Below are 24,288 nucleotides of genomic sequence, written 5' to 3'. Positions count from 1 at the left end.
AGCTGGGATGCGGGTGGTGCTGTGGTCTAAACCGCTGAGGCTCTTGGGCTTGGCAATCGGAAGGTCAGCAGTTTGAATATGCAAGATGGAGTGAGCTCCCATTGCTCTGTTCCAGGTTCTGCCAACCTAGCAGTTCAAAAGCACACCAGTGCAAGTAGATAACTAGGTACCGATGTAGCAGGAAAGTAAACGGCGTTTCCATGTGCTCTGGTTTCCGTCACAGTGTTCCGTTGTACCAGAATCAGTTTAGTCACTCTGGCCACATGACCCAGAAAACTGTTTGTGAACAAACTCTGGCTCCTTTGGCCTGAAGCGAGGTGAGCACCACACCCCATAGTCATCTTTGACTGGACTTAACCAGCCAGGGGTCCTTTACCTTTAACCTTTACAAGTCTAGCAATCCTTTGCATTTTGCAAGGCTGCATTTATTGGGAGTGGGGGGGGGGCGGGTGGTGTAGGGCAGTTTGGCGAGAAACCTTATATAACCAGGGGAATCTTGGGGTTTGATCTGAAGTGAGAAGGGTGTGATTGCTTCAGGAGTCCCCCTGGGTCAGTTTGGGTCAGCCTTGACAAGCTCTGAAAATGTTTTTGAAATAATAATCTAGACATACTGAGAAGCCCTGCCAAAACAAAGAGCTCTCAGCCTTGGATAGAAAAACACCTGTGTGTGTGTGTTTTGCTGTGTATGTTAGAGAAGGAAAGTTGAGGGCGGGGTGTGGTTTTCCTGGAAATGCATCTGTTTGCATGTCAGTTGCGGACAGTTTAATGAAGAGACTGCATCTGTTGGGACAGAAAAACAAAGGGCAGGAGAAGATGTTAAACCTAATTGGCTCATGAGAGAGAACCATGGAGTACCTCTTAGGGCGCCTCCAGAGAGCAGACTAAGACACAGTGCTAAAACCCCTTGCTAGCCCCACAGTCATCAACACTTGTAGGGTGCAAACTGCTCAGCAGGCATTGTGGACTGCAGATATTGGACGTGTTTTTGGTACCATGCCTGTCTCTTTCTTTCAGAATCATTACCCAGGTGGAACTTTGCATAGGAAGAAAGAATCACTGGAGCAGAATAACCTTTCCCTAACCAGCTGTGCTTGCTAGGTCAGGGCCCAGTGCAATAAGAGGCAGCTCAGCTCCTCTTCATGCTTTGCAAGTGGAGTAGGATAGACCTGGACTTGCTGGATAACACCGCTCTAAGGTCCTAGCCAAACAACTTTTGCAAGACTGTAGAATGTTCTTATTCCACTGATAAAGAGCTGCATCTGGACAGACCTTTTGTTAGAACAAGCCAGTCAGGGCAAAAGTGGCCCCAGCTGACTGTATTTTGCTTGCCCAGTGGGTCCTGGGCAACCTGCTGCAACCCATTTAGCCAATTCAAACCCACCAGCATCCTAGTGTGGCCTACTGGGTACTTGTAGACTTCCCTACCTGGCATTGGTTGTTCCTGAGAGATCTCAAAAATAGGATTGTTGAACTCTTAGGAGATATCTGTATGTGTCAGGTGGGTGGGTGCATTTGCCTTAATTGTGTTGGGGTGGAGGGAATAGAACACTTGGAAGTAGAACCAAAGTCCAATGTGGGGGTGGGCAGGAACCCAAAGGCAGATGGAACCTTCCTTCCCTTGCAAGTTGAGACCTGGGTGAACTCAGAGCCCCCTAACCCAGCACTTTCCCCCCTCTCACTCCCATTGAATTTGGCAGGATGACCTGCCACCTTATCCCACCCCGATTTGAGAAGAGATGTGCGTATGGCTTTCGGGTTTGTTTGTTTTCTTGTTTCTTGTATTTCTTACCCACCTCTCACTTGTAATATCCTAGGACAGGATGCATACATACATAAAATATAAATACATTGAAATAAATAAATAAAATACAACTACAAAATTAATGAATATTCAGCAAACCATAAAACCCCCGCAGTAAAAGTATGAAGCAGATACAGCTTGTAATGAGAAATCCTCATCACGAGCCACACACCGTGGACTTCTGAGGGCCACATATATGTTGCCTCTGAATACCTGTTGCTGGGAATCACAAGTGGGGAGAGTTTCTGTGGCAGTCAGATCCTGTTTAGGACATGTGAGTGGCTGTTGTGAGAACAGGATGCTGCACTACTAGATGGTCCTTTGGCCTGAGCCAGCAGGACTCAACTTATGCTCTTAAGCAGTGCCTTGTCTGCTGATTGCCTTACCCAAGTTAGCAGAGGAGGTGCTCCTTCACATGTGTCCATCTGTTGCTGCTGCAGTCTGCACACTTAATTTTTTTATTTAACAAGATCTTGCACAATTGGCCGCATGAATCTCTGAATGCTCTGGTGCTGTTTCGTGAGTGGTTTGGGCTGGGCTTCCCCAAGCCCAATAGCGGTTTTTTTTAATGAACATAAATAAAGGAACACTGTCTTAGTATGTCACAAGTTGTGCAGGCCTGTTTGAAGTGAGAAATCAGCTAGGCTAGGCTGAGCAATCCACGGCTTGTCCCCTTCCCGTTTGGCAAAGCTGCCTCTTGCCCAGCCAGCTACAGCTGCCTTTTGACCTGCAGGAGCATCTGGGAGTCACAAGGGAAGGTTTTGGCTGTCACTTCTGATGCCCCTCGCAGATGGCTGGAGGGCAGTCCAGGTCAAAGCCTCCATCCTGGACTGTAACCAGACACTCAGGCATGACTTCCAGGTCTCTCGGAAGACAGACCTGGAAGGCAGAAAGGAAAGATGCCTCCCATCAGTCCAATGTCTGGTAAATCTAAAAAATATTTATTGCTTTAAAACTCATAAGGCTGTATATATTTTTTATCTTAGTGTATGTCACTACTTAACTGAAGCCATGAGGCAGCTGCTTTGCTGGCACTTTGGAGTGGTAGGGGTGGTTGCAGTGGCTATGTCCTTGCCAGCTCTATAGTTGCAGCTCCCAGTGATCGGGAGCACAATGCAAGTTTGAACTGTTTGGGGGTGAATTTAGACAATCCTGCCTGTGGTAGGGTTGTGGGATTTGCTGGCTTTGGGGTCTCTGGAGGTCTGGTGGTTTAAGATACTATGAAGACATTGCATTGCTGTTTGAATTTGTAGCTTATTTGAATTATTATTATTACCATCAATATTTATTATTCTAGTTGTTGAAGAGTTCTGTGTAACTCAGAAGCTTGTGACCAAGCACCATGAAAGAAGCAATGATGTATCTCTCTTGTACTGAGTCCAAGGTGCCTATACACTTTTAAAGAATTATATCTAGGTGGAGTCTCTGGCACCTATTTACTCCTACATCAAGCTCGGGTGTGGTGGGAGTCCTGTTTCTGTATGGTTCCTGCCTCCCTTTCAGGATGGATAAACTCTATGATGCTTTGCTGAGAAGTGGCTGTCCCATATTCTGTTGTATGAAGCAAGGGGGGGGGGGAGCCATACTGGCCACATCCTTCTGCCTGAGAGGACAGGATTAGCTCCAAAAGCCCATAACTATCAGGACCATCTCAACTCCTGTTATGCTTAAAACGTGGATTTTCCATGGGCAAGCCAAACTAAACTCCTGTTGGCCCAACCCTGCTTTGGTTAGACACTCTTCCAGTGATAAACCAGCCATAATATCCTAATGCAAATGAATCCCAAGGTAGAACTCTGATTATTTCGGGAAAGTGTGAAGCAGAATATGAAAGAAAGTACCACTGAGGATGTGCAGAGTGCTTTTTCTCTGCCCATTAAGTAATCCTTGCTCCTCTGTGCTGAGGATTTGTTGTGTTCAGAACTTGCAGGTGGGTGAGTGTTAGGCTCCATCTCTACCCTCTCTCTCTCTTTTTATGAATTATTCACTGCCTTGGGATCATAGTTGTAAAACGGCTGCGTCTCTATAAAACACACACTCCTCCTCGCTCTCACTCTCTTTAAAAAGCTTTGCCTAACTCTCAGTCCCCACAGCCTCAGCTGATCTCCATGCATTCTTCCTGGGTGGCTTAATTGAATGGGCATGATTCGATTAGCCCACAGAGCACTCTCACCACACTGCCTTTTTGGAGGTGGGTGTCTCTCTGGCAGATTAATTGAATTCTGTTCCTTGAGAGGGGCTGGGCTTGTGCATGCTGGATCAGAGGAAGGGAGGGAAGGAGGGGGAGCTAGCCCTGCAGCCTCAAGCAGCTAAGTGCTGTTCCTGCTTGAGATAACGCTGCAGGGGAAAGAGCTTCTGTTATTTGGTTGAGAGGGTGGGGGAGAAAGAAGGCCAGGCAAGCAGCAGAAAGAATGGAAATTGGCAGGCTGGCGTTCAAACAGCAGGGAAGGCCTCCCACAAAGCTGGTCCTTGGCTGATGGAAAGGATGTGCAACAGGGAAGAGGCGGGGGCAGGGAGAGGGGTGGTGTTCTGCTGGTCCCAGAGAACAAGTGAGAGCAAAAACTAGGTAAGTGGATGCCTTTTATTAGAATCAGATTCTTAAGTGGTGTGAAAGGAGGCAAGCTTTTTGAGTTACACTTAAATCTTCATCTGGGCTTCTGTCCCTGTCTGTGACAGATAGAGAACAAAGTGCAAAGTGGTTCAGCTAGTGCAAACACTTCTGTCTTGGTTCCCAAACATGAGGTTGTAGCCAGTCCTAGCCCTACCCAGAGTAGACCTTTTACGGTCAATGGACACACCAAACGTAGGTTCATTCATTTTAGTGTCTCTGCTCTGAGTATATCTTAGGTGAATACAACCCTTAGTTTCCTAGGCCAGATTTGGGGATTGGTGAATTAGGCTCTGGGGACATGGACACGGGACACACACACACACACACACACACACACACGCACACACACACACACACTTTATAGATTGAGAACTCAGCTGTGCTACAAAATGGAGTGTTTACCTTCAAGGAAAGATGGTCAACATCTGGGACCTTCATGAAATACAATTCTCCACCAATGTCCTACCCAGCAGAATTCTAAGGTCTGTTATGGGCATTTAAAGAAACAAACAAACTTCACCCCAGGAAAGTCTAAAATGGTACATTTAAAACGAAATCACAACTATAGCAGTGAACATTGTTAAGTGCCAGTGGCATAAATTAGAAGCTTTCTATGATTTTATTTGCCAAAAAAGGATATTTCTCAAAACTTTTTTATGCATCAGATGAATCTTATGAAGCAGTAGGCAGGGAAGAATCATAGAACTATATTGGGGAAGGGAAGAAATAATGGGGGCAAGAGAAAAATGGGGATGGGGTAGTGAGGAAGTCTGGAAGAGATGCTAATAACCAACAAAATTCTATCTGCTGCCCACCCTACTGTGTGTTTCGCCTGATAGCTGTATCTTTAGCAGAAATTGCTGTTTCATTTTCAGCAATTGAGAGCTAGTATCTTAAGCCTTTTAAAAATAAAAAGCTTTAGAAGCCATGCCCCAAATGTTATTGCCCAGATATAGACCTGCAGATCCCTTCTCCCCACCTTGCCAATCTGTGTCTGACACATCCCACTGTTTCTGTTTGTTCACCTTTCCTCCCTTTTCCTGGATTCTCAACTGTGCTTTCCCCCTCCGTTTCCATGGGCATCTCATAACATGTTTTTACTTACACACCGTGACAGCTTCAATTTTTGCACCTGGAGGACTTCTGAGATAGATAGTTTATCTGATGAAAGGGCTTTGTTCTGGATCCTTCCGATACCTGCAGGGGAGAGAATGGGTCCTGCTTGATTTTCTGAAATGAAAAAGAAGCAGCACCTAGTTCAGCAGGCTACTCACTCTCTTTACCTTCTTGGGTGCAGCTGTTTCTGGGGTGGAGTGCAGCAGCAGTTTAACAAGCCCACAGTACAGAAAAATGAGGAATCTTTGTTGGCAAATGTAGCGCCATTGCCTGAGAGCTGGTTTTGACACCTCTTGGTCTAAGGATAAACTGTGGATGGGTGGGAACAAAGCAGACAATCTGGTTCCTAGCTCCCCCCCCCCCCACAGGGTTTCATGGAAAAGCATAGGTGTGACTTGATGTGGTCTTGGGTGGACATATCTTTAGTGCTTTGAGCAGAGGCTCTTGCCCGAGGCAGGGACTCACTCCATATCCTGATGGAAAGTGAGCTGTTTTAGAAACTTTTCCTTGACTTGTAAATAGACTCAGGGAATTGCATAGAGAGCCACTCTGTTTAAGAGCTGCTGTGAGAAACATTTTCCCATATTAAGAAACTCCTGACATCACCAAAATCAGGACAGATGCTTGAGATTTGAGGATTTCTGAAAATTTTGAAAACAATAGGTAAAAAATAAAGGATTCCCTTTTGAATGAAAATATATTTAGCTGAGAAAAAACATGAGTGTTAAGAATATAAGAAGAGCCCTGCTGGTTCTGGCCAACAGCCCATCTGGCCCAGCACCCTGTTCTCACAGTGGCCAACCAGATGCTTGTAGGAAACCTGCAAACAGGACCTGAACACAACAATGCTCCCTTCACCTGTGATTCCGAGAAGCTGATATTCAGAGGCATATCACCTCTGACAGTGGAGAGGGAACAAAGCCACCTTGACTAGTAGATAGGAAGGGAATGAGATGCCAGTGATATGAGTGAGTGCTACAGAATTTTCACTGCATGCAGCTCAGTCCTATGCATTTTTATCTGCAGAAACAAGGCTTGCAAGTGGAGTACAACATAGCCATTGTGACTGATAATCATTGATAGCCTTATCCTTCCACACTGCATTTTGATCTCCCCCACACTCCCTTCCTGGATGCTTTTATCACACAGTACATCCCTATATCTGGGGATTCTGGAGGGAGCCTGGAGTGGGGCCATGACAGTCTCAAGGAGTAAGTAATTCCCACTGCCTCCAGCATTTTTATACTACATATTTTAGAACTGTGTTTCAACCTGCTTGACTGTCACATGGTGCCCATCCTGGGAATTGTAGTCCTATACAAGGGTTGAGGTTTTTTTCTACCAGCGAATTCTCCATTTGTCTATTAAACTATGGTCCCCAAGGTAGAAGCTGTTATTTAACCCTGACCAAATAAGACATTTCTGAGCAGTTTTAGGTTTTGGTGTTCATGTGTAAGGGCTCCCCCCCCCCCCCAAAAAGTGCTGCAGGCTCCCCTTGCCCTTCCCAAGCTCTCTCCCTCCAACTTGTCCTCCAGTTGATGATTCAACCTTTTGCAAAAAGAGGTTGCATCACACTTTGCTTTCTGTTGCCCTCCTTGGGCTGAATGCCATTTCTGCGTCCAAGCTGGGGAACATGTTGGCAGCAGTGGAGAGAATGAGTGCATTATGAGGTGTCTCAGGCCACAGGGATCAGCTGAGCCTCATGAGCTGCTCTCTGCATGAGCTGCTGCCTCTCTGTGCGCATATGAGCATGCAGAGGGAGTGTCTGGGGCATTGGGAAGCCGCTCTGAGTCCCCCTGGGGGAAAGCTTGTTCCTGGGGAACACTGGAGACATGTCTTCACAGGGACGAGAGAGGGAGAGACCCCTGGTGCCCGTGGCGCAGGGGCGTCCTGTATTTGTTCACAAACATTTCTTTCTCCAGTAATGAAAAATTACCAAGAAGGGGTGATTAGGGGATTCGGGCCTGCAGCTGAATTGGGGGGGGTCCTGCTGAGCTCTGCTTTCCAAGGTATAATTATCCCAAAGGGGGTTGTCAAGGGGAAAAGGCGGGCTGGATTTGGCGCTTGAACAGGGACCTGCAGAAAATTCATCTGAGCTATTAACTAGTAATTACAGAGCACCAAAGTAGCAGGCCCAGAGCCTGGTGTCTGCAAAGCGCTGGAGATGAAAGGCAGCGGTAATTACGGAATCCGCAGGAGGCCAGCAGAGCACTGATAAGTAATGCTTCTTGAGCCGTTTATGGGAGGGGGGTTGGGGGGGGACACAGATACCATATTTAATGGAGTAGAAGAAGCTTGCTTTTTATACACATTTTCGGGAGATACTTGCGTTGCCATCAGAACAATTTATCCTAGGATGGTGGTTGTGTGCTTAGGGAGACATAACTCAACAGATTGGTCTCTTTGAATAGGAGAACTGGCTGCCCATCGGTTTTAGGAAAGTGGGAGACAGAGCAGGGGAGAGAGAAGGGCTCAGAAATATGTAGACTTGGTTCTCCTTAAAGTTGTCTGAAAGGTTGTTTTTTTGCAAGGTCTTATCTCCATTTTAAAGATGGACAGCAAACTTGCATTAAGCAGGAAATCCTAGGGTCAGTTTGCTGGGGACAGCAGCTTGGGAGATTGCTACAATGGCGTCGTACTTTGATCTAGAGGAGTGGTGCATCTTATCCTGGCTGGCCCTGGATTATTGTAACCAGGAGGCTGAGGTTTCTCCCCGACTGCCCAACACATAGGAAAACAGGCAGCACAGTTTTCATAAGCTGTTTAGTCTTCTTAATTATCCATTTAGATAAAATGCTTGATGTCTTAAGTTTGAATTCAGACACTGCTGTTGACCTGACCTGTGCTCTGATTGCTCTGCAAAGGATTGGATGAGGGCAGAGGGCTGATTGCAAAGCAGGCTTGAAAGTCTTGCCCTTTGCCCTGGGTGCTCTTCTCTATAGTCCCAGCAGTGTATTTAAAAGCAGAGGGGGTGGGTGGGGAGGGTGCCGATTGTGGTTACTCAGAGGAGAGTGAAGGGCAATCTGTACATGCTCAAATGCATACATGTTTTTATACTCTAGTATTTTTGTGTTTTTAATGTAGATTTTTTTAAAAAAGGTTGCAGCTAAAGCCTGGTTGCAAAGATAATAGTAGTTGTTTTACACAAGACAATGATTTTGGGGAGCTAGAACAATCTCCAAAGAGTTGTATAGGAACCGACTCTGTTCCCAGACACACACCCCTGCTTTCCTTGTCTGGCAACAAAGTAAGAGAGTCTCTGCCTGCGTGCACACTAGCTCTTTCTATCACTGACCTGCATGCACAGCTTTTATTCCCAGCTGTTACTGGAATTAATTTACACGAGCCTGACCATGTAGGCAAGAGCCCTGTCAGTGGCTGAGAGCGCCTGATTTAATAGATGCTTGTATAATGAGGGCAGAACGGAAGAGGCCAAGATCAAGTTCAGTGTCTCCCAGGGTTGTGGGGTGGGTAAAGGGAGGGCGAAGGTGGTTGCAGCAAAGTTTAATTGACACTGAAGTGCCCCCTCCTTTCCCACTGACAGGCCTGGTTAGGTGGCTGCCTCTCGGCAATCTCCATCCAGATATATACCGTATTTTTCTCTCCATAACACTCACTTTTTTCTCCTAGAAAGTAAGGGGAAATGTCTGTGCGTGTTATGGAGCGAATGCCTACGGATGGCGGGGTGATCTGCTGCAGTCGTGAGCAGAGGATCCATGGTTCCCCTTCCTTCTCTCCTCCGTGGCTCTCTTTGAAACAGCAAAGCCGGAGAGGAGCCGCTTACACAGGTGTAAGCGGCTCCTGTCTGGTTGGCTGCTTTAAATCAACCACGCTCTCCACATGGATCCTCAGGAATTTTGCAGTGGGTCACCCCAAATTCACCATCAGATCACATAGCATGTCCATGGCTACAGCATGCACCAAAAAACACACACGCACCCACTGTTTCATGGGGCCGCAATGGCACAAAAACGTGGTTACAAAGCATGGATCCACATGGATCCTCAGGGTTTTTGCATTGGGCTACCCCAAACTCACTGTCAGATCACATGTCTGTGGCCACAGCATGAACCACAAAAATCATGCATCCACTGTTTCATTTAGAATATTTTTTTCTTGTTTTCTTGTTTTCCTCCTCTAAAAACTACGTGCGCGTTATGGTCAGGTGCGTGTTATAGAGCGAAAAATACAGTACATCATCTCTGTCTGCAGAGCATGGCCTCTCTGCCACTCTGGCTCTTCTATCAACCAACTGCAGTGCCCCTCATCTCCTGCCCGAAATGAAAGCACCTCTGGGCCAGAGGATCTGGGGGTGGGGGTGTTTTGTATGCTTTTAACGTGGGGACACGGGGTGGAATCAGATGGCTCCTTTCAGAATTTGCCATCTCAGCACAAACTACATTGCTAAAGCTCCCTGCCCATGTGGCTGCAGATAAAGAACAACCCTGCAGTGTAGACGGAAGAACATCCACAGCATGGAAGACACAGCTTGTGTATAGCCTACAGGAGCTTGTAAAATCAATTCTGGGAGCCACAGAAAGCTGACACGGCCAAGTTAACGCAAGTCAAGCATTTCTTCATAGGTTTGCTTATTTTGCATAATCTGTGCACTCCTGTTCATCGCAGGGAAAAGGGGAAGGCTGTCCAGGACCCTGAATCTCATACACACACTGCTCAGACATCTGCTATGACATCTAAGGTTTTCCCAAGTGTTATATTGGGAAACCTGCAAATCTTGAGGCCTAGAAACCAGTCTAGAAGCCTAGGAGCTTGAATAAAAGCGACAAGATGAAAGGTGTGATTGTCAAGATGTTGAGTCCCATGCCTAATGGGCAATGCAGTGGCTATATGGCAATTGCAGGTTACACAAAGCCCCAAGTGGCTGAAGTGGAGGAGATGGATACCAGAAGCCACTAGTCATTTTGCAACTTTTGCCAAACCAGTGACCTCCAAATGTCTTTGGCAACAGGTCCCATCGGGCCCAGCTAGCAAGGCCCAGCCAGAGTTCCATGTGGGAAAGGATTGCTTATTGAACCATTCTGAGAATTGTAGCTCTGTAAGAGGAATAGAGTCTTCCTAACAACTCTCAGCACCTGTAAAAAACAACAACAGCAACAACACCCTACACTTCCCAGAATTCTTTGCGGAATTTGCTATGACTGTTTAAAGTGGTATCAGAGTGTTATAAATGTATGGTATAAATGCAGCCTTTGTGGCCATCTCCACCATCTCCCTACTCTGGATTTCATTATGGAATCATTGGTTGTTGGGTTTTTTGGTTGTTGTTTTTTTGTTTGTTTTTAAAGGCAGGCGGGTTTGGTTTTGCTATTCTGGAAACAGTGCAGAGTAAGGGCATGCAGATGGCCTGTGAATAGTTTAAAGGCAATGTGGATATACTGTATATGCTTTCCAACACTGCTGGAACAGTGTCGCAAAACAAATTCATAACTTCGTTAACAAGTTTCTGCAGTCTGATGACCTTCATGTGACTATTTTCAAAAGGAAGGTTCGACAAGAAGCAGTGGAGGCTGGTCCATTAAGGTGAATAGGGTGCTGCCCCACCAAGCTCAGGCAGCCCCCACCTCCCTGATCTCTTACTTCTAACCAGTCCATGGGTTCACTGCCTACCAGCCTCCTCCTTCTTAGCCTCAGTGCTGCCCTTGTAGAATTCATTAGGGAGGAGGAGGACAAAACTAGAATTACTCTGGCTGTCATTGGCTCAGGCGCCACCTACTGTTGAGCTCCCTGCCTTCTGCCCTACCAGTCCAAAGGGGCACCAGCCACCACTGACAAGAAATGAACATTTCCCTTTCTGTTCACTTTGGAAGTTGCCTCATACTGAGTCAGACCACTAGTCCTTCTACCTCAGTGTTGTCTACACCGACTGGCAGTGGCTCTCCTGGGTCTCTGGCAAGGTTTTCCCAGCCAGGTCTTGAGATTCCCAAGACTGACCCTGGGACTTTCTGCACAGAAGGCAGAGGTTCTACCTCTGAGCTTAGGGCGCTTCCCAAAGTGCTCCTGTGAAAGGCCTCTTTGGTTGTGAATGTTTCTGCATCTCAGAAATACTCCGGGAAATGAGCACCTTTAGGGAAGGGACAGTTTGCAGTTGCGTTGCTGTTTTGCCATATGAACATTAAGAAAGAAAGGCCAACCCACGGTGACCCAGTGTGTTGGCTGTATTGCTGATCCACAGTGAGAAAAAAGTCCTGAGGATTTGCTTCATTTGCTTTGGGGTGTGATATTTTAGATGTAAGGAGAAAGAGAGTCCCTTTGCCTGTGTCCTCTCCATCTTCCTCCTCTGTTTGCGTCCCCTGCGTCACAGTCCCGTGCCAGGGGGACCCTCCCACCCCTCACCCTGCAACACAAGCTGAAGAGCGATGCTAATTTTAGCCATGCTAATGAAGTTGCTCATTTGAAATTCTATTTTAAGTGACCCAACATCAGCAGTGCCTGTTTTTCAAAGGCGGGAGCCTGCTGCGGCTCTGACATTCTGGTGCCGGGATGGTGAAGAGCATCATAAGGCTCGTGGGGCAGGAGGGGGGAGCACTTTGCGTGTAGAATAGTGCCAAAGAGGGAGTCTAGGAAGAGACGCTCTGCCTAGGAGATCCCAGGCACCCACCTCTAGGTGCCCCAGATCTGAAGCAGCATATGGGGATACAGTAGGTATGGGCTTTGTCAGGGAACGGGGATGGTTTAGGGGAGAAAACCCTAAAATCTAGAGAGATTGCCTGGGTGGGGTTTGGGCTGGGAGGAGAGAGAAGCCAGCTGCACTGTGCTGGGATATGGGGTGGAAGCCAGACCAGGCCAGTATATTTTCCATGGACAGTTGTGACTGCTCCTGACCCCATTTAAAATTGACTTAAGATTGCGGAGAGTGGGGATATCATCTGGTTTGAAGACTCATTACAGAAGTGCTAATTAAGGGACTCTTACAGCCTTGCAAGGCGCATGTGCTTCTGTTCCCCCTCCCCTCACCCACCTAGCTTCACAGCTGACAGGGACCAAATCTGGCTGAGTGGTCATTGCAGGAGTCTCTTTATGCCTTTTCTCAGAATGCTTCCCATGGTCTGATTCCTCCCCTTTTAACTGTGGAAGTGATGGAGCAATTTGAGGGCATTAGTAGCAAGGGGTGTGTGTGTGTGTGTGTGTGTGTGTGTGTGTCTCCTGAGACAGTTCCAAGTGCCTGAAGGGTTTTCTCTCTGTTCCTTCTTCCATTCCCCAAGAGGCATGGTCCTAGGGCAGGGGTGTCACAGCCCACATTCAGCGCTGGAGAGGTTGGGGGACAGCATGGCTTTCTTGTAAGGCAGCCCTTCAGCTGAGCATTCATCCAGTTCCTGCTAATTCCTGCTGACTCCTTGTAGGCTAAAGGGGTCCGCTCGATAATCTACCATTTGCGCTCTGCCTTTGGCAGAGCAGAGGACGTGGAAGGGGGTCAGCCTCCTGAATCAATGCAGACTTGGCTGCAGTCAATAGATAGGGGAGGACCTGCACTGGGCACAGGCAGACATGGGTGCTGCAGATCATGTGAGGCTGCTTTATCCCTGACCAGCTGCTGCGCCCAGAGACAGCAGCTTGTTTTCTGCAGGCAGTTGCCATTTGATTGAAGGTTGGAGCTGCTTCCATGCAAAGGCAGTTCTGTATTAAAAACAGATCTATCAGAGGCCCAGCCAGGATGGTGTGTGCCTCCCTGCATATTCTTTAGAAAAATCATCACCACAAATAACCATAAATTGTGCAAATGTGTCTCTGTTAGCTGATATTGCACAATTTCCTTCTATTTCCAAAAGATACCAAAAATAGGAAGAAAGTTTAAGCCTTCATGCCCTTTCATTAGCTGGGGCAGCTCCCTGGCTCCTGCGATTTCACCAGCGTGGCCTGTGTCTCCAACCTGTTCACTACAGCTCATGAGGTCTAGGAAGAATTTTAATGACTGCTGAGATGCTATGGCACGAACTCATTTTTGCAGTCATGTGATGCAATTTTAAGTGCATGGGAGCATCGCAGCTGCCCTGACTTCAGCCTCCACTACTGTCTTTTCTCTGCCGCAGTAGTTTCCTTCAGTTCCAGCAAGATCCCCTTCACCAGCAGTATTCACAGTTCTTGTGTCTCTCCCGCCTCTGAGATTCCTTTGGTGAAAGTGTTTGTCTAGGGAGGGAATGAGGGGACCAGGTTAGGTCTCCAGATGCCAGATACGTGTGCATAGACTTGAATACACAGGGCACTGATGCACATAGAGTCATTTCTTTTACTTGCAGTTTCATTTTGCCTAATGGCCCAAGAGCCAAACAGTGCTAGTCTGTTTTTAAGGCTCTGGTGTGCCAACACAGTGTCTTGGACTCTGCAAGTGTACTGGTCTACCCAAGAGACCATGGAAATCGTGGTTTCAGAGCACGTGGCAGCACAATCCCTTGAACACATATGCACAATATGGCATCTACTGGTTTGGCACGTTGCCTCCTTCCCTTCTACCTTAGCTAGGTGGCATCAGCATGCTGTCCCACACTAAAGCTTCCTGAGCTGCCCAGCATGCTCTCTGAACCCCTTAATGCCCTGCAGAAACTGCACCCTCAAGCCAGCCTCTCTTCACTCTAACTTTTCCTTCCATTCACTGTAAACAGATGGGGAAACCGTGAGCTACCCTCAGGCCTGGACCGTGTCAGTGCTTTGATTTCCTTAGCACAGCTCTTATTCGTAGGCAACTGGGGATGCTTGTAGATGCCTGTGCTGTGGCGGCCTTTGATTTATTTCTTCTGGGTTCTCTCCCCCTCCCCCTTTTCTATTTCTTGGGGGGGGGGGCGTTCTGAAATGGTTCAGGGCTTTTTGTGTGCGCACAGGCAGATTGTTCCTGGCAACTTGCGGCTGCCTTGCCTCCGGCTGAGATCCTGTGAACAGCTCTTTTTAAGCTTCAACCTTTTTCTTCTTGGGTTCTTTTACTAATCTGCCTGAGAGAAAGAAAGGTGTGTGCGTGTGTTCGGGGTGGGGTAGAGGGAGAGAGCTCTTTGTGTCCAAGCCAGGGAGAGAGTGTGACTGTCAAAAGAAGCAGATATTGCAAGCTTCCATCTTCTTGACATTTTCTCTCAGGGGATGTAGCCACTGAGATTTTTCTTATCCCTTCAGTCCTGCCCTGCACAGCCTTTCTCTCTACTGAGAAAGTCTGCAGAACCCTAGTCACCCATGAGACAACAGTCAATGGGTCTAGGGTGGGGGGCAGGAGGGCTCCGCTTGGCCTACCAGTGCTGCCCTCAAGCCCACGTATTTATGTGCATACCTGAGATTGACATTTTCTCTCTGTGTTTTCAACTGGAATATGCCTAGATCCTCCTTCGCCAAGCCAGGGCCCTCCAGAATGTTTGGACTGCAACTCCCATCAGCACTAACTGGCACACCTGTGCTTGACTGGGGCTGATGGGAGTTGTAGTCACATCTGTGCTGGCTGGGGCTAGTGGGATTTGTATTCTTACAACCTCTAGAGGGCAGCCTAGACAAACTGGATCCAAAGGGATGACCACATAGTTCCTAGCTTGTACTGAATCTACACCAGGAATGCACAGGAGATAGATTAGAATCTTTTAGTATAGATCTCTGAACAATGTGCAGTAGATTGGCAAGGATTTCTGACTTAGCAGTTGTTAAACGATAGCAGTAGCAAAATGACTCCCATCATCACTGCCTTAAATTATACTGCTGAAATGGAGAAAAGGCCAGGAGTGGGTGTGTGGGTGTGGGTGGGTGTGTGGGTGTGTGTGTGTGTGCAGAAGAACTATGGGTTCAGTTTTGTTCCAGTACTCCAGCACAAATTCCTGGGCTCAGAACTCTTGAATTTGAATGGCAAGTCTTTTTGTACCGGGCTCTACTTGGTGGATCTCAAGAGATCTAGAAAAGAGAGAAAGTAGATCCTACAAGCAAGCCTGAAGGCTACCTATCACAGATCTACACCAGTGGATCTATTATGATGAGGTGTGTCGGGGGGGGGGAGAGAAAATGAATTCCTGTGACTGGCAAAAGACAGGTGCTTTGTTGAGCAGAACAGCTGCAACAATTTCTGCTGGGGTGGAGTTGTTTCTCATTGCCCTTGGTGCTGTGCTCCACCCATGTCCCAGAGGGGAATATCTCCCCCCTCCCCCGGTGATCTCTTTGCTTATACTGCATTTTTGGGTACATGGCGGTGTGCTAGCCCGCAGGTATGAAGCAGATCTAGCATGAGTTAGGGTTCTGTAATTGGCCCTGCAAATGAATGGGTGAGTGTCTTTTGATTTGAGTTCCAGAACAAAGGTTTAGGGCAGAGCTTTCCAAACTGTGTGTCGCAACACGTTAGTGTGTCGGCTGCAGTGTGTAGGGTGTGTCACACAAACGCTTCCCGTGCTCCTCCCGGGCCTGGAAAGGGGTTAATTTAATCTCTGGTTTGCTAGTGAAATTGAATTAGTGTGTCGCAAAATGATGCAGGTCTAAAGAGTGTGTCACAAATATGAAAAGTTTGGAAAGCCCTGGTTTAGGGTGTGCTGCTCCATTCATGCCCCAGCTTTCCCTTCCAATAAAGCAAAGACAGAGATGTGCTAATTTAATAGTTTATTTGAGCAGCCTTCCACCACTGCTTTACCACTGCAAAAATTTAGCACATTTTCTCCTGGACAGGGTAGGAAACAATAGGTTACCCTAGATGTCATGTGGGTATAAACACAGCAGCACAAATAACCCTTGGATTTCCTGTCCAGCTCCACCACACTCTCAATTCTCTGTCCACCTACCTTCTGTCTTCCGCAACTGCAAAACTTTGCCCATGTAAAGCCTTTGGCGTTTCCCCTAGTAGGTAGATGCAGAGTGCTCTGGGGTAGCCATAATTGCCACCTCTCCTCTGTACTCCAGCCCGTCACCCTTGTCTGGTCCTGTCCCAGCCCTGCATGTTATATTCCAGTGCCAGGTTTGACTCTCGCTGGGATGATGTGACTTGACTCCTTCTCTCCCAGTGACATCAATTCTTCTTTTCATTGTTTCAGGCATGAGCCATGAGCCAAAGTCACCTTCTCTAGGAATGCTTTCAACAGCGACCCGGACTACCGCCACCGTCAGCCCCCTGACCCCATCTCCTCTCAATGCCTCCCTTGTGCCCAGTGGCAGCCCGGCAGCCAACAGCACTTTGTCAGTCCAGTCCGCACCCTCTTCCAGCTTTGCCGCCGCCCTGCGCAAGCTTGCCAAACAGGCCGAGGAACCCAGAGGTAAGAGCGAGGGCGGGAGTGGCCCTTTGACCTGGATGAAGTAGAGGGGAGCCAGCACGGGGGCACTTTTTGCAGAGAGAGGGGAGGGATCCCAGACACCACCCACACCTTGAGTTCCATGACTCAGCTCCTTGAAGGATGTGGCCCAGGCTACTCCAATGTTTCCTCTTTTGTGCACCTGTTTCCCCCTGCTTGCCTCTTTCCCTTCCCTTTATTGCACTTCTCAGTCCCTACTTCTCACAACTAGAAAAATAGAAAAGCAATGTTTTATGTCAATCAGATTTAAAAACAAATTGTCAAACATGCAGTGCATTCAAGATACTAAACCCCGTTTCACTGATGTAGCTGTAGGAAAGCAAACCTGAAGGCTGCGATTAAAAAATATAGCTGTCCTCATGTTTGAAGAGTGGGAACATCCAGAGGACTCACTCCAGAAAAAATGCAGTGCATGCATGTATTGGGGAAATGGACATCTGCATTCATGGGAAGAGGAGCGCATATGGAATGTTAGTCTTTAAGCTGCCTTGTATGTATACCTGCTATTCTATCAGACAGGGCCTTTTTTTTCTGTCAAAGCTGCTTGTGGTTATTCATCCAACTGGTCAGAGTGTTCACAGTTATTACTGAGCTCCTGTGGAAAAGCCCTTTTGGCTCCCAACATTACTCATTACTCTTGCTCTCATTCACACATGCACACCAGATGTCTTGTTTGCCTATATAGCAATCTAATAGCTGTCAGGGTGGTTTCTGCCAAACTAAGAGCTAATGGGTCTTTTTTGTAAGATATCACCCCCCCACCCCAAAATAATATTTTAGAAACTCCAACCACTTTAGCAGACTTTATCTTGTCACCTTCCACTAAAACTCAAGTGCTTTCTGTAAACTACAGCTGGGTTGGCATTTATGCAGTGCTAAGAGTGTTGGATGATGTCTTGAGCACAGAAGCAACCTACTTAGAGGGACCAAGAGCAGGTGATGGCAAAGGTAGCGAAAGACATCAGTGGTCAAGTGAGTCATGGAGAACTAGGCAGAGATTAAGTGGCAGCAAGGGAGAATGAATTCAGTCTTATTGGATAGGTTTGAAGGATGAAAATAGAGAGAGAGGCTGGGCCATCCAGCAGGTTCTGTGACTCCACTTTGTCAGCTGCAGAAGGTTTGACACCTTTCTTCTCAACGTCTCTCATCTGATCACCCTTCATTTTACGCACTGGTGTGTTTTTCCAGATCATCAACCCTTGCAGCAGATTGCCCACAAAATAGTTTCCCCTTCCATCTTGTCATGTAATCTGTGGTCTTTGATGCCATCACACTCAAGACCTTTGTTAGACCAGGTGCCATGGTCTTTCCCCCTGGCTTGCCTATTTCCATAGTCTCCCACTGGAGGAAGCAGAGGAGAATTTCCTGTTGCAAACCCAGCATCTTCTTTGCCTGAAGACAGAGCGGGAAGCAGCTGAACTGTTTGTACTGCCCATAGAACCTTCAGCATCTACTTCTGGAAGAAAGTAAAGATTCAGGGGCCTGAATTCCCAGTTCAGGGCTAAGAATTGCCTGAAGTGTGACTGTTTTCATGGAGCAGAAAGGGGGAGCCATGTGGGCTTGGCGTTTCTCAAGTGCCGAAGCCTCCTGGGTAATGGCCCAGTCGCTCATGCGGCCGGCCCGCTTCTGTCCGCAGCCAGCCCCTGACACCCCGCCTTCCTCTTCCCGCTAAAGCTCTCATTTTATTTTTAGCCGTCGGATTTTGTTCTCTTTCCCCCTGCCGCTTGACGGGCTAATGTCTTTCCTCAGCATTGTATCTCGAGGGGGCAGTTTAAAAATTCAATTCAGACGGAGTAATCCAAATGCCATATCATTTGCTGTACCCCGAGAGAAAGTCTGGAGCGAGAGCAAGCGCAGGAAAGAGTCCGTCCTTTCCCCCGCAAATAGGCCTCATCGCCGCTGCCATGCTTCATTGAAATTTTATTTTTCCTAAGGCTCCTAAATGTGTTCTTTCACCATCCAAAGCTCCCCCGCTAAATAACAAAGTCAGCGGCTGCTGGGTGCCAGTATGGTGAAATGCACATCTGAATATTTTTCTCTTTAATGGGCTATTTAGCGGGAGCTCGGCTGAAGGCGGGCGCCTTGAAGCCAGCAGGAGGAGGTGGAGGTAGGAATTAGTGAAGCAGCAGAGGGAGGCCTGGTTGGAGCAAGGCAGTGGCAGGGGGGCACAGACGGGAAGAGAAGGCTTTTTACTAGCACAGGCAGGGAACAGTGCAGCATATCAAGCCCTGGGCTTTATTTCCTTTTCATTTCAGTGATTGCCTGCCTTGAATCTGTGAGTCCCAATAGCAAAGGTCTTCACTTCCCCACCAAAAAGCCATGTGGATGGGACCTGTAGTCCAAAATGTTTGGAGGACTCCTAACTGCAGTGGCTATGCTCTATAGTGCTTTGAATACCAGTTGCTGAAAACCACAGGTGGAGAGAGTGATGTAGTTCTCAGGTCCTGCTTCCAGGCTTCCCACTGAGGCATCTGGGTGGCCACTGTGAGCACAAGATGCTGTGCTATATGGGCCAGTGACCTGATCCAGCAGGGTTCTTGTGTTATTATGGCAGGTTAGCGAAGACTGGCTTCCTCTGAGTAGCAGCAACAACTCTCCAAGGTCCCAGGTGGGGACAGGCTTTCTCATCACTTTGTCCTTTTAACTGAAAGGGTTTTATCCAGTGCTCCTTCTACTCAGAGTAGACCCATCAGAATTAATGGACATGTCTAGCTTAGATTCCTTTATTTCCACAAGTCTCCTCTGAGTAGACTCTAGCTGGATATAACCCAAAATGTCAGGTACTGAATCTGGGAATTTTTGCATGCTTTACAAAAGGTGCTTTACTGCTATGTGTTTCTTTCTGAAAGTTTGAACCCCAACCTGGCTTTAAGGGAATGCAACCTTCAGTTACATATTATGGTGTGTTGTTGTGCTCACAGAGAGTTAAAAAGACAGATTTTTAGCTGCTGTGTCTCAGTTCATAGATCAGTGTGAATAAAGGCAGAGAAGGAGGACCAAACCTCAACCTTACACTGTCTTGTGGTGTTGCCAATGTTAATTGATCAGGAATAACTTCTGTTCCTGATTCTATTTGGGTGTACATATGACTCATTGCCCTCTTGCCTTTTCTGAAAGTTACGTGGGGCCCCAGGAAGATCACCTGTGACCCATGAGGTTGCCTAAGAGAATGAGAGAGTTCCCATAAGGGCCTTGTTCTCCCACAGCTCTTGCCAGTTAGAAGACTCAGTGGTTGGTCCCAAAATCCTGGGATCAGGCCCACAGTGGAGACAGATTCATTAGGACAAACAGGGCACTGCTTCTCTAACCACAGTCTGCCCTCAGCCAGCGTTCTACTTTCCTGCTCTTCTACCTCCAGCCAGCCTTGGGATTGGCACTGCCTGTCAGCTTCCTCCTTCTCCTTAGTCTCATCATTGCCTTTTGTAGAACTCAGCCAGGTTGCAGGGTTTAGTTGGCTCCGCCTGTTGGCCTTCCTGCCTTCCACCTGTCAGTCCCAATGGGCACCAGCCACCACTGCTTAAATCTCCAATAGCTGGACAGGTGGTGGCAGCTCCCAGGAGGGAAGGAATAAGAGAGTGATTCTTAGTGGCCTCTGTAAGGAGCATGGCGCACTGCTGTGATGCCAGCAGCTGCACGCGTAAGCCTTCCATTCTCCTTTGACATTATGGGTTTGGTTGCTGGGGCCACCTGGAGAAGCAGATCCCTCCCTGACCCTGCTGTAGGTCAACCATGAGCCAGCCGCTTTCCACAGAGGGTTTTGGAGACTGTTTTGGCACCAGAGCAGGTCGCAGTAGCTGCTTTGTTATTCCACTGTGTCTGTTCCTTTCAGAAAGTGCTTCCTTTAAACAGAGGTTTCATTGTACACAGCAATTATCTAAATTGGAGCAGAGGAGAGTGAGTCAATTAAGGCTGGCTACACAGCACTGCTTGGTGCTTTTCATGCAGGTGAGCACATTTGTAGTCCCAAGGTGGGCGAATAGCTGTGTTCGCAGTTCAGAGAACAACCTGGAAGCTTCCAGGAACTGAGTGCATCCTTTGGAGGCTGCTGACTGTCATCCAGAGAGGTGGCTGCTACCTTGCAGTGGGGGAAGAAGAGAACAAACAGCTCCAAACAAGCAATAGTTTATTCCTCACATTCCAGGGCCGAGTTCGCACCTTTTCTTCAAAGCATCAAGGGAGCTGTAGTTTGTTAAGGGTGCTGAGAGTTTTTAGGAGATTCCAATTCCTTTCACAGGAAATTCAGCTGGGGGGGGGGACAGGGGTCTCCTAACAACACTCAGCATCCTTAACAAACTACAGCTCTTGGGATTTTTTTGTGTGGGGGGGGGGAGCCTTGACTGTTTAAACTGGAATCAGTAGGCTGCAGACTGGATTTCAGATCCTTCCTCCTCTCCCTGTCTATGGAGGGGTATGTATGTGCTGAGGGTGGTTTACTCAAAGGTGAAAGAAATGTACTCTGCACATGCTTTGAGGCACTCTTTCATGTGCTCCATGTGCTTCAGGGCTCCTGGTTCTGAGCACTAGATAAGAGGAAGTAATGCCTCTTGCAGAGGGGAGGAACAGTGAAGGGAGTTTTGAGCTAAGAGAGGGCGAAACAGGCCATTCTAATCAGGCAGCACAATGCTTTGAGCAAAGAGGCAAGGTAGGTTTTAAACAGAGGTAGAGAATGCATTATTGTGGTTGAAATTGCTAGTCCTTTCTGCATAGAGCGTTAATCACTGAAGTCTCCAATCTGGATAATGGGAACAGCTTCCCTCTCCTTCCCCCTCCACCCAAAGGGGAAATCAATTTGCGAAACGCTATAGATTAGAAGATGCCTCACCCTTCCTGCCATCTCTTCCCTCCCTCCTTTCCCCCATTTTCTCTACCATGTAGTGTTCCCTGCCCGCCCCCCTTCATTCTTCCCTCCTGCTGCTTTGCTGCTTAGCCCGTCAAAAGCGACTTTAGTGGATTTTTGACATTGATTTCCTGATGCTCGGATCTCCTCTCCAGCTCCAGCTCCAGTTCCTCTTTGCAAATGCAGTCTTTTTTTCTTTTCTTTTTTGGTTCTCCTTAGCAAGCTATATACAAATATCTGCCCCAGCAAAATATGGTTGATAATGAAAAGCGGTGCAGAGTTTTTCTTCTCCGTTGATTTAGATTTTAGCTGCTGCATAACTTGATTGTTTAACAAAAAGAAAAATGAAAAAAAATCCCTTTGCTGTCTTCGGAGTTCTCCGCCTGTCTGGCTCCTGGAGATGAATCGGCTTGGAGATGCTTAATAGGAGATTATATTGGGAAGCGTTTAGGGAGAATGGGCAGGCGGGAAGTGTAAAACAAGGGAGTGTGCAGGCTTTCTAGTGGCGGCGGCGTTGTTGGCCTGTGTGTGGTGTGGAAGGGCGGAGACAGCAGTGGTGAGGTCAGTGCTGTATGGATGCACAGGTTGAGCCAGTCTGGGTTTTCCCTGAGTGTGTTCACATGGCCCTTTCTCCTGGTAAGCTGCAGTGGCGCTAGTGATGAGAGGGCGAGTCCTCAGCTCTTCCCCACCACATCAGGTACTACTGGGGTGGGACTGCTTTGCATGCAAAACACCATAAGGAAGTACCTTGGGGGATTTTTAATGTGGCAAAAATCCAGAGGTTGGCCTCTGAGGGTCCTTCTCTATGCATAATTGGTTGTATCCAAGTAAAGCCACACCCACACCATACACTCAAGGCACTGTGATACCACTTTAAACTGTCATGGCTTCTCCCAAAGAATCCCAGGAGCGATTGCTTGTTAAGGATGTTGAGAGTTTTTAAGAGACCCCCTATTCCTTTCACAGAGCTACAGTTCTGAAGTGGTTTAACAGTCAATCCCTCTTCACAGGTAATTTTGGGAATTGTAATTCTGTGGAGAGAAATAACTCTCAGCACCCTTAACAAACAGCAGCTCCCATAATTCTTTGGGAAACGCCATGACTGTTTGAAGTGTTATCATATAGTGCTTTAAATGCATAGTGTGAATGCATAGTGTGAATGCCAGTGCATTTTGACCACATGGTTTGCTCCTGGGATGTTGCTGTGATGTGAACGTAATAAGACGGAAGCAAAATCGAAAATCCATATTGAGGTTATAACCTTTATTTAGGGCCAACTAAAATGTCATATTTTGGCCAGTGAGCTTTAGAGCAGGGATTGGGAAACCTGAGGCCCTCCAGATGTTGTTGGATTCCATCTCCTATCAGCCCCAGCAAGCATTGCCCCAGCTGTCAGGGACGATGGGATTTGGAGTCCAGCAGCATGAAGAGCAGCACAGGTCCCACACCCCTGCTTTGGCGTCTTTGGGAACTCTTCTTCATACTGGATATTAGGCAGAATGGAGAGCAAGGAGTTGGCAAGAGAGAAGATAAAAAGATGGGGAAATCGTGACACTCAATGTCTGCAGTTTGGAGTTGTCTGCAGAATGTGTTGAGGTGCTTCCAGATTGTCACACTATTACAGAGGCCTCACACATTTGGTTAATTGCCAAAAAAGAGTGCACCTTTATGACCCACCCACATACATCTCAAAATAAATAGCAATGGCTAAATAGCACTCTTGTGCCACAGATTCGCTTCTCTACTGCCAACATCACCTGCCAACCCCTGGCCCTACCGGCTGACTTTCTGCTGCTGGAAAAATGCAACAAACCAATGGTGGCGTCTGTAGAATAACAGCAACATTGTATACCTTCTGCTCATATTTTGTGAGAATTGATTGATTGAGGAGCTCAAGGTGGCATACATGGTTTTCCCCCTCCTGATTTAATCCCCGTAACAACCCTGTGAGGTAGACTAGGCTGAAGCAGGGACTGGTCCAAGGTCACCCAGTGATCTTCATGGCCATGAACCCTGGTTTCCCAGATCCTAATCCAACACTCTAACCACTACCCCATGTGGATGTTAAGGGAACAGGTCAGGCCAATGTGATGTATGCAAATGAGGGAGAAAAAACGGTATTTTGATATGTGTTGTGCCTGTCTGCCTGCTTTTCTCCCACACAGCTGATACTTGCCTCTGAGATGTGCTGCTTTCAGATTTGCTAAGGATGCCCTCGAGGTCCCAGGCTGGGTCCAAAGAGTTTAGCTTGAGCAGGAAGAACTACCCGACCTTTTTGATGAGGGATATTTTCCCCCTCTCCTTGTCAATATGAAACATGACTTTGAGACGGGAGAAAACAAGAGCTAACCAGGGGTGCACATCCAACAGGGATTAGAGTGGCATGGCTTTTTCCTTGCAATTTCATTCTCTTTCATCTCAAAAGGAAAGAAAGCCACACAGCCTCCGAACCAGCCGGCAGAGCTTGTGTGTGTGTGTGTGTGTGTGTGTGTGTCCGTTTGTGTGTGTGTGTCCATGCCAGCCAGGGCCTTCCAGAAACAGGAAGCTGCTTAACATATTTATTGATATCAAATGGATGTTAATTGAGTTCTTGGAGCTCTCAGATTCGATGCAGAGTTCAAAGCAGTTTTTGCTGTGCCTGGATGGGTGGCTGAGGGGAGTGTTGGAGGGAATG

At 47.5% G+C, this 24,288-nt stretch overlaps 1 protein-coding gene across 13 annotated transcripts in view; it reads left to right on the top strand.

The window, feature by feature from the left end:
• The window catches only part of GSE1 (Gse1 coiled-coil protein), a 425,723-nt gene that overhangs the window by 355,912 nt on the left and 45,523 nt on the right, over positions 1-24,288 (top strand). For 8 of the 13 annotated variants that reach the window (XM_083451810.1, XM_083451799.1, XM_083451804.1 and 5 more), the window contains one exon: positions 16,523-16,741. The exons of 2 other annotated variants lie outside the window; for them this stretch is intronic. In XM_083451810.1, the coding sequence (XP_083307936.1) occupies positions 16,525-16,741 (217 nt within the window). In that variant the 5' untranslated portion in view covers positions 16,523-16,524. Of the gene's footprint in view, positions 1-4,346; positions 4,368-12,065; positions 12,192-16,522; positions 16,742-24,288 lie in introns of those variants that run through there. 3 more of the 13 variants (XM_083451802.1, XM_083451811.1, XM_083451801.1) reach the window with 3 other exon arrangements.

The sequence above is a fragment of the Podarcis tiliguerta genome (genome assembly GCF_965153285.1).
Source record: "Podarcis tiliguerta genome assembly, chromosome: 8".
Classification (NCBI taxonomy): Eukaryota; Metazoa; Chordata; class Lepidosauria; order Squamata; family Lacertidae; genus Podarcis; species Podarcis tiliguerta.
Note: the sequence above shows the minus strand (reverse complement) of the source record. Positions and strands in the feature narration are given on the sequence as shown.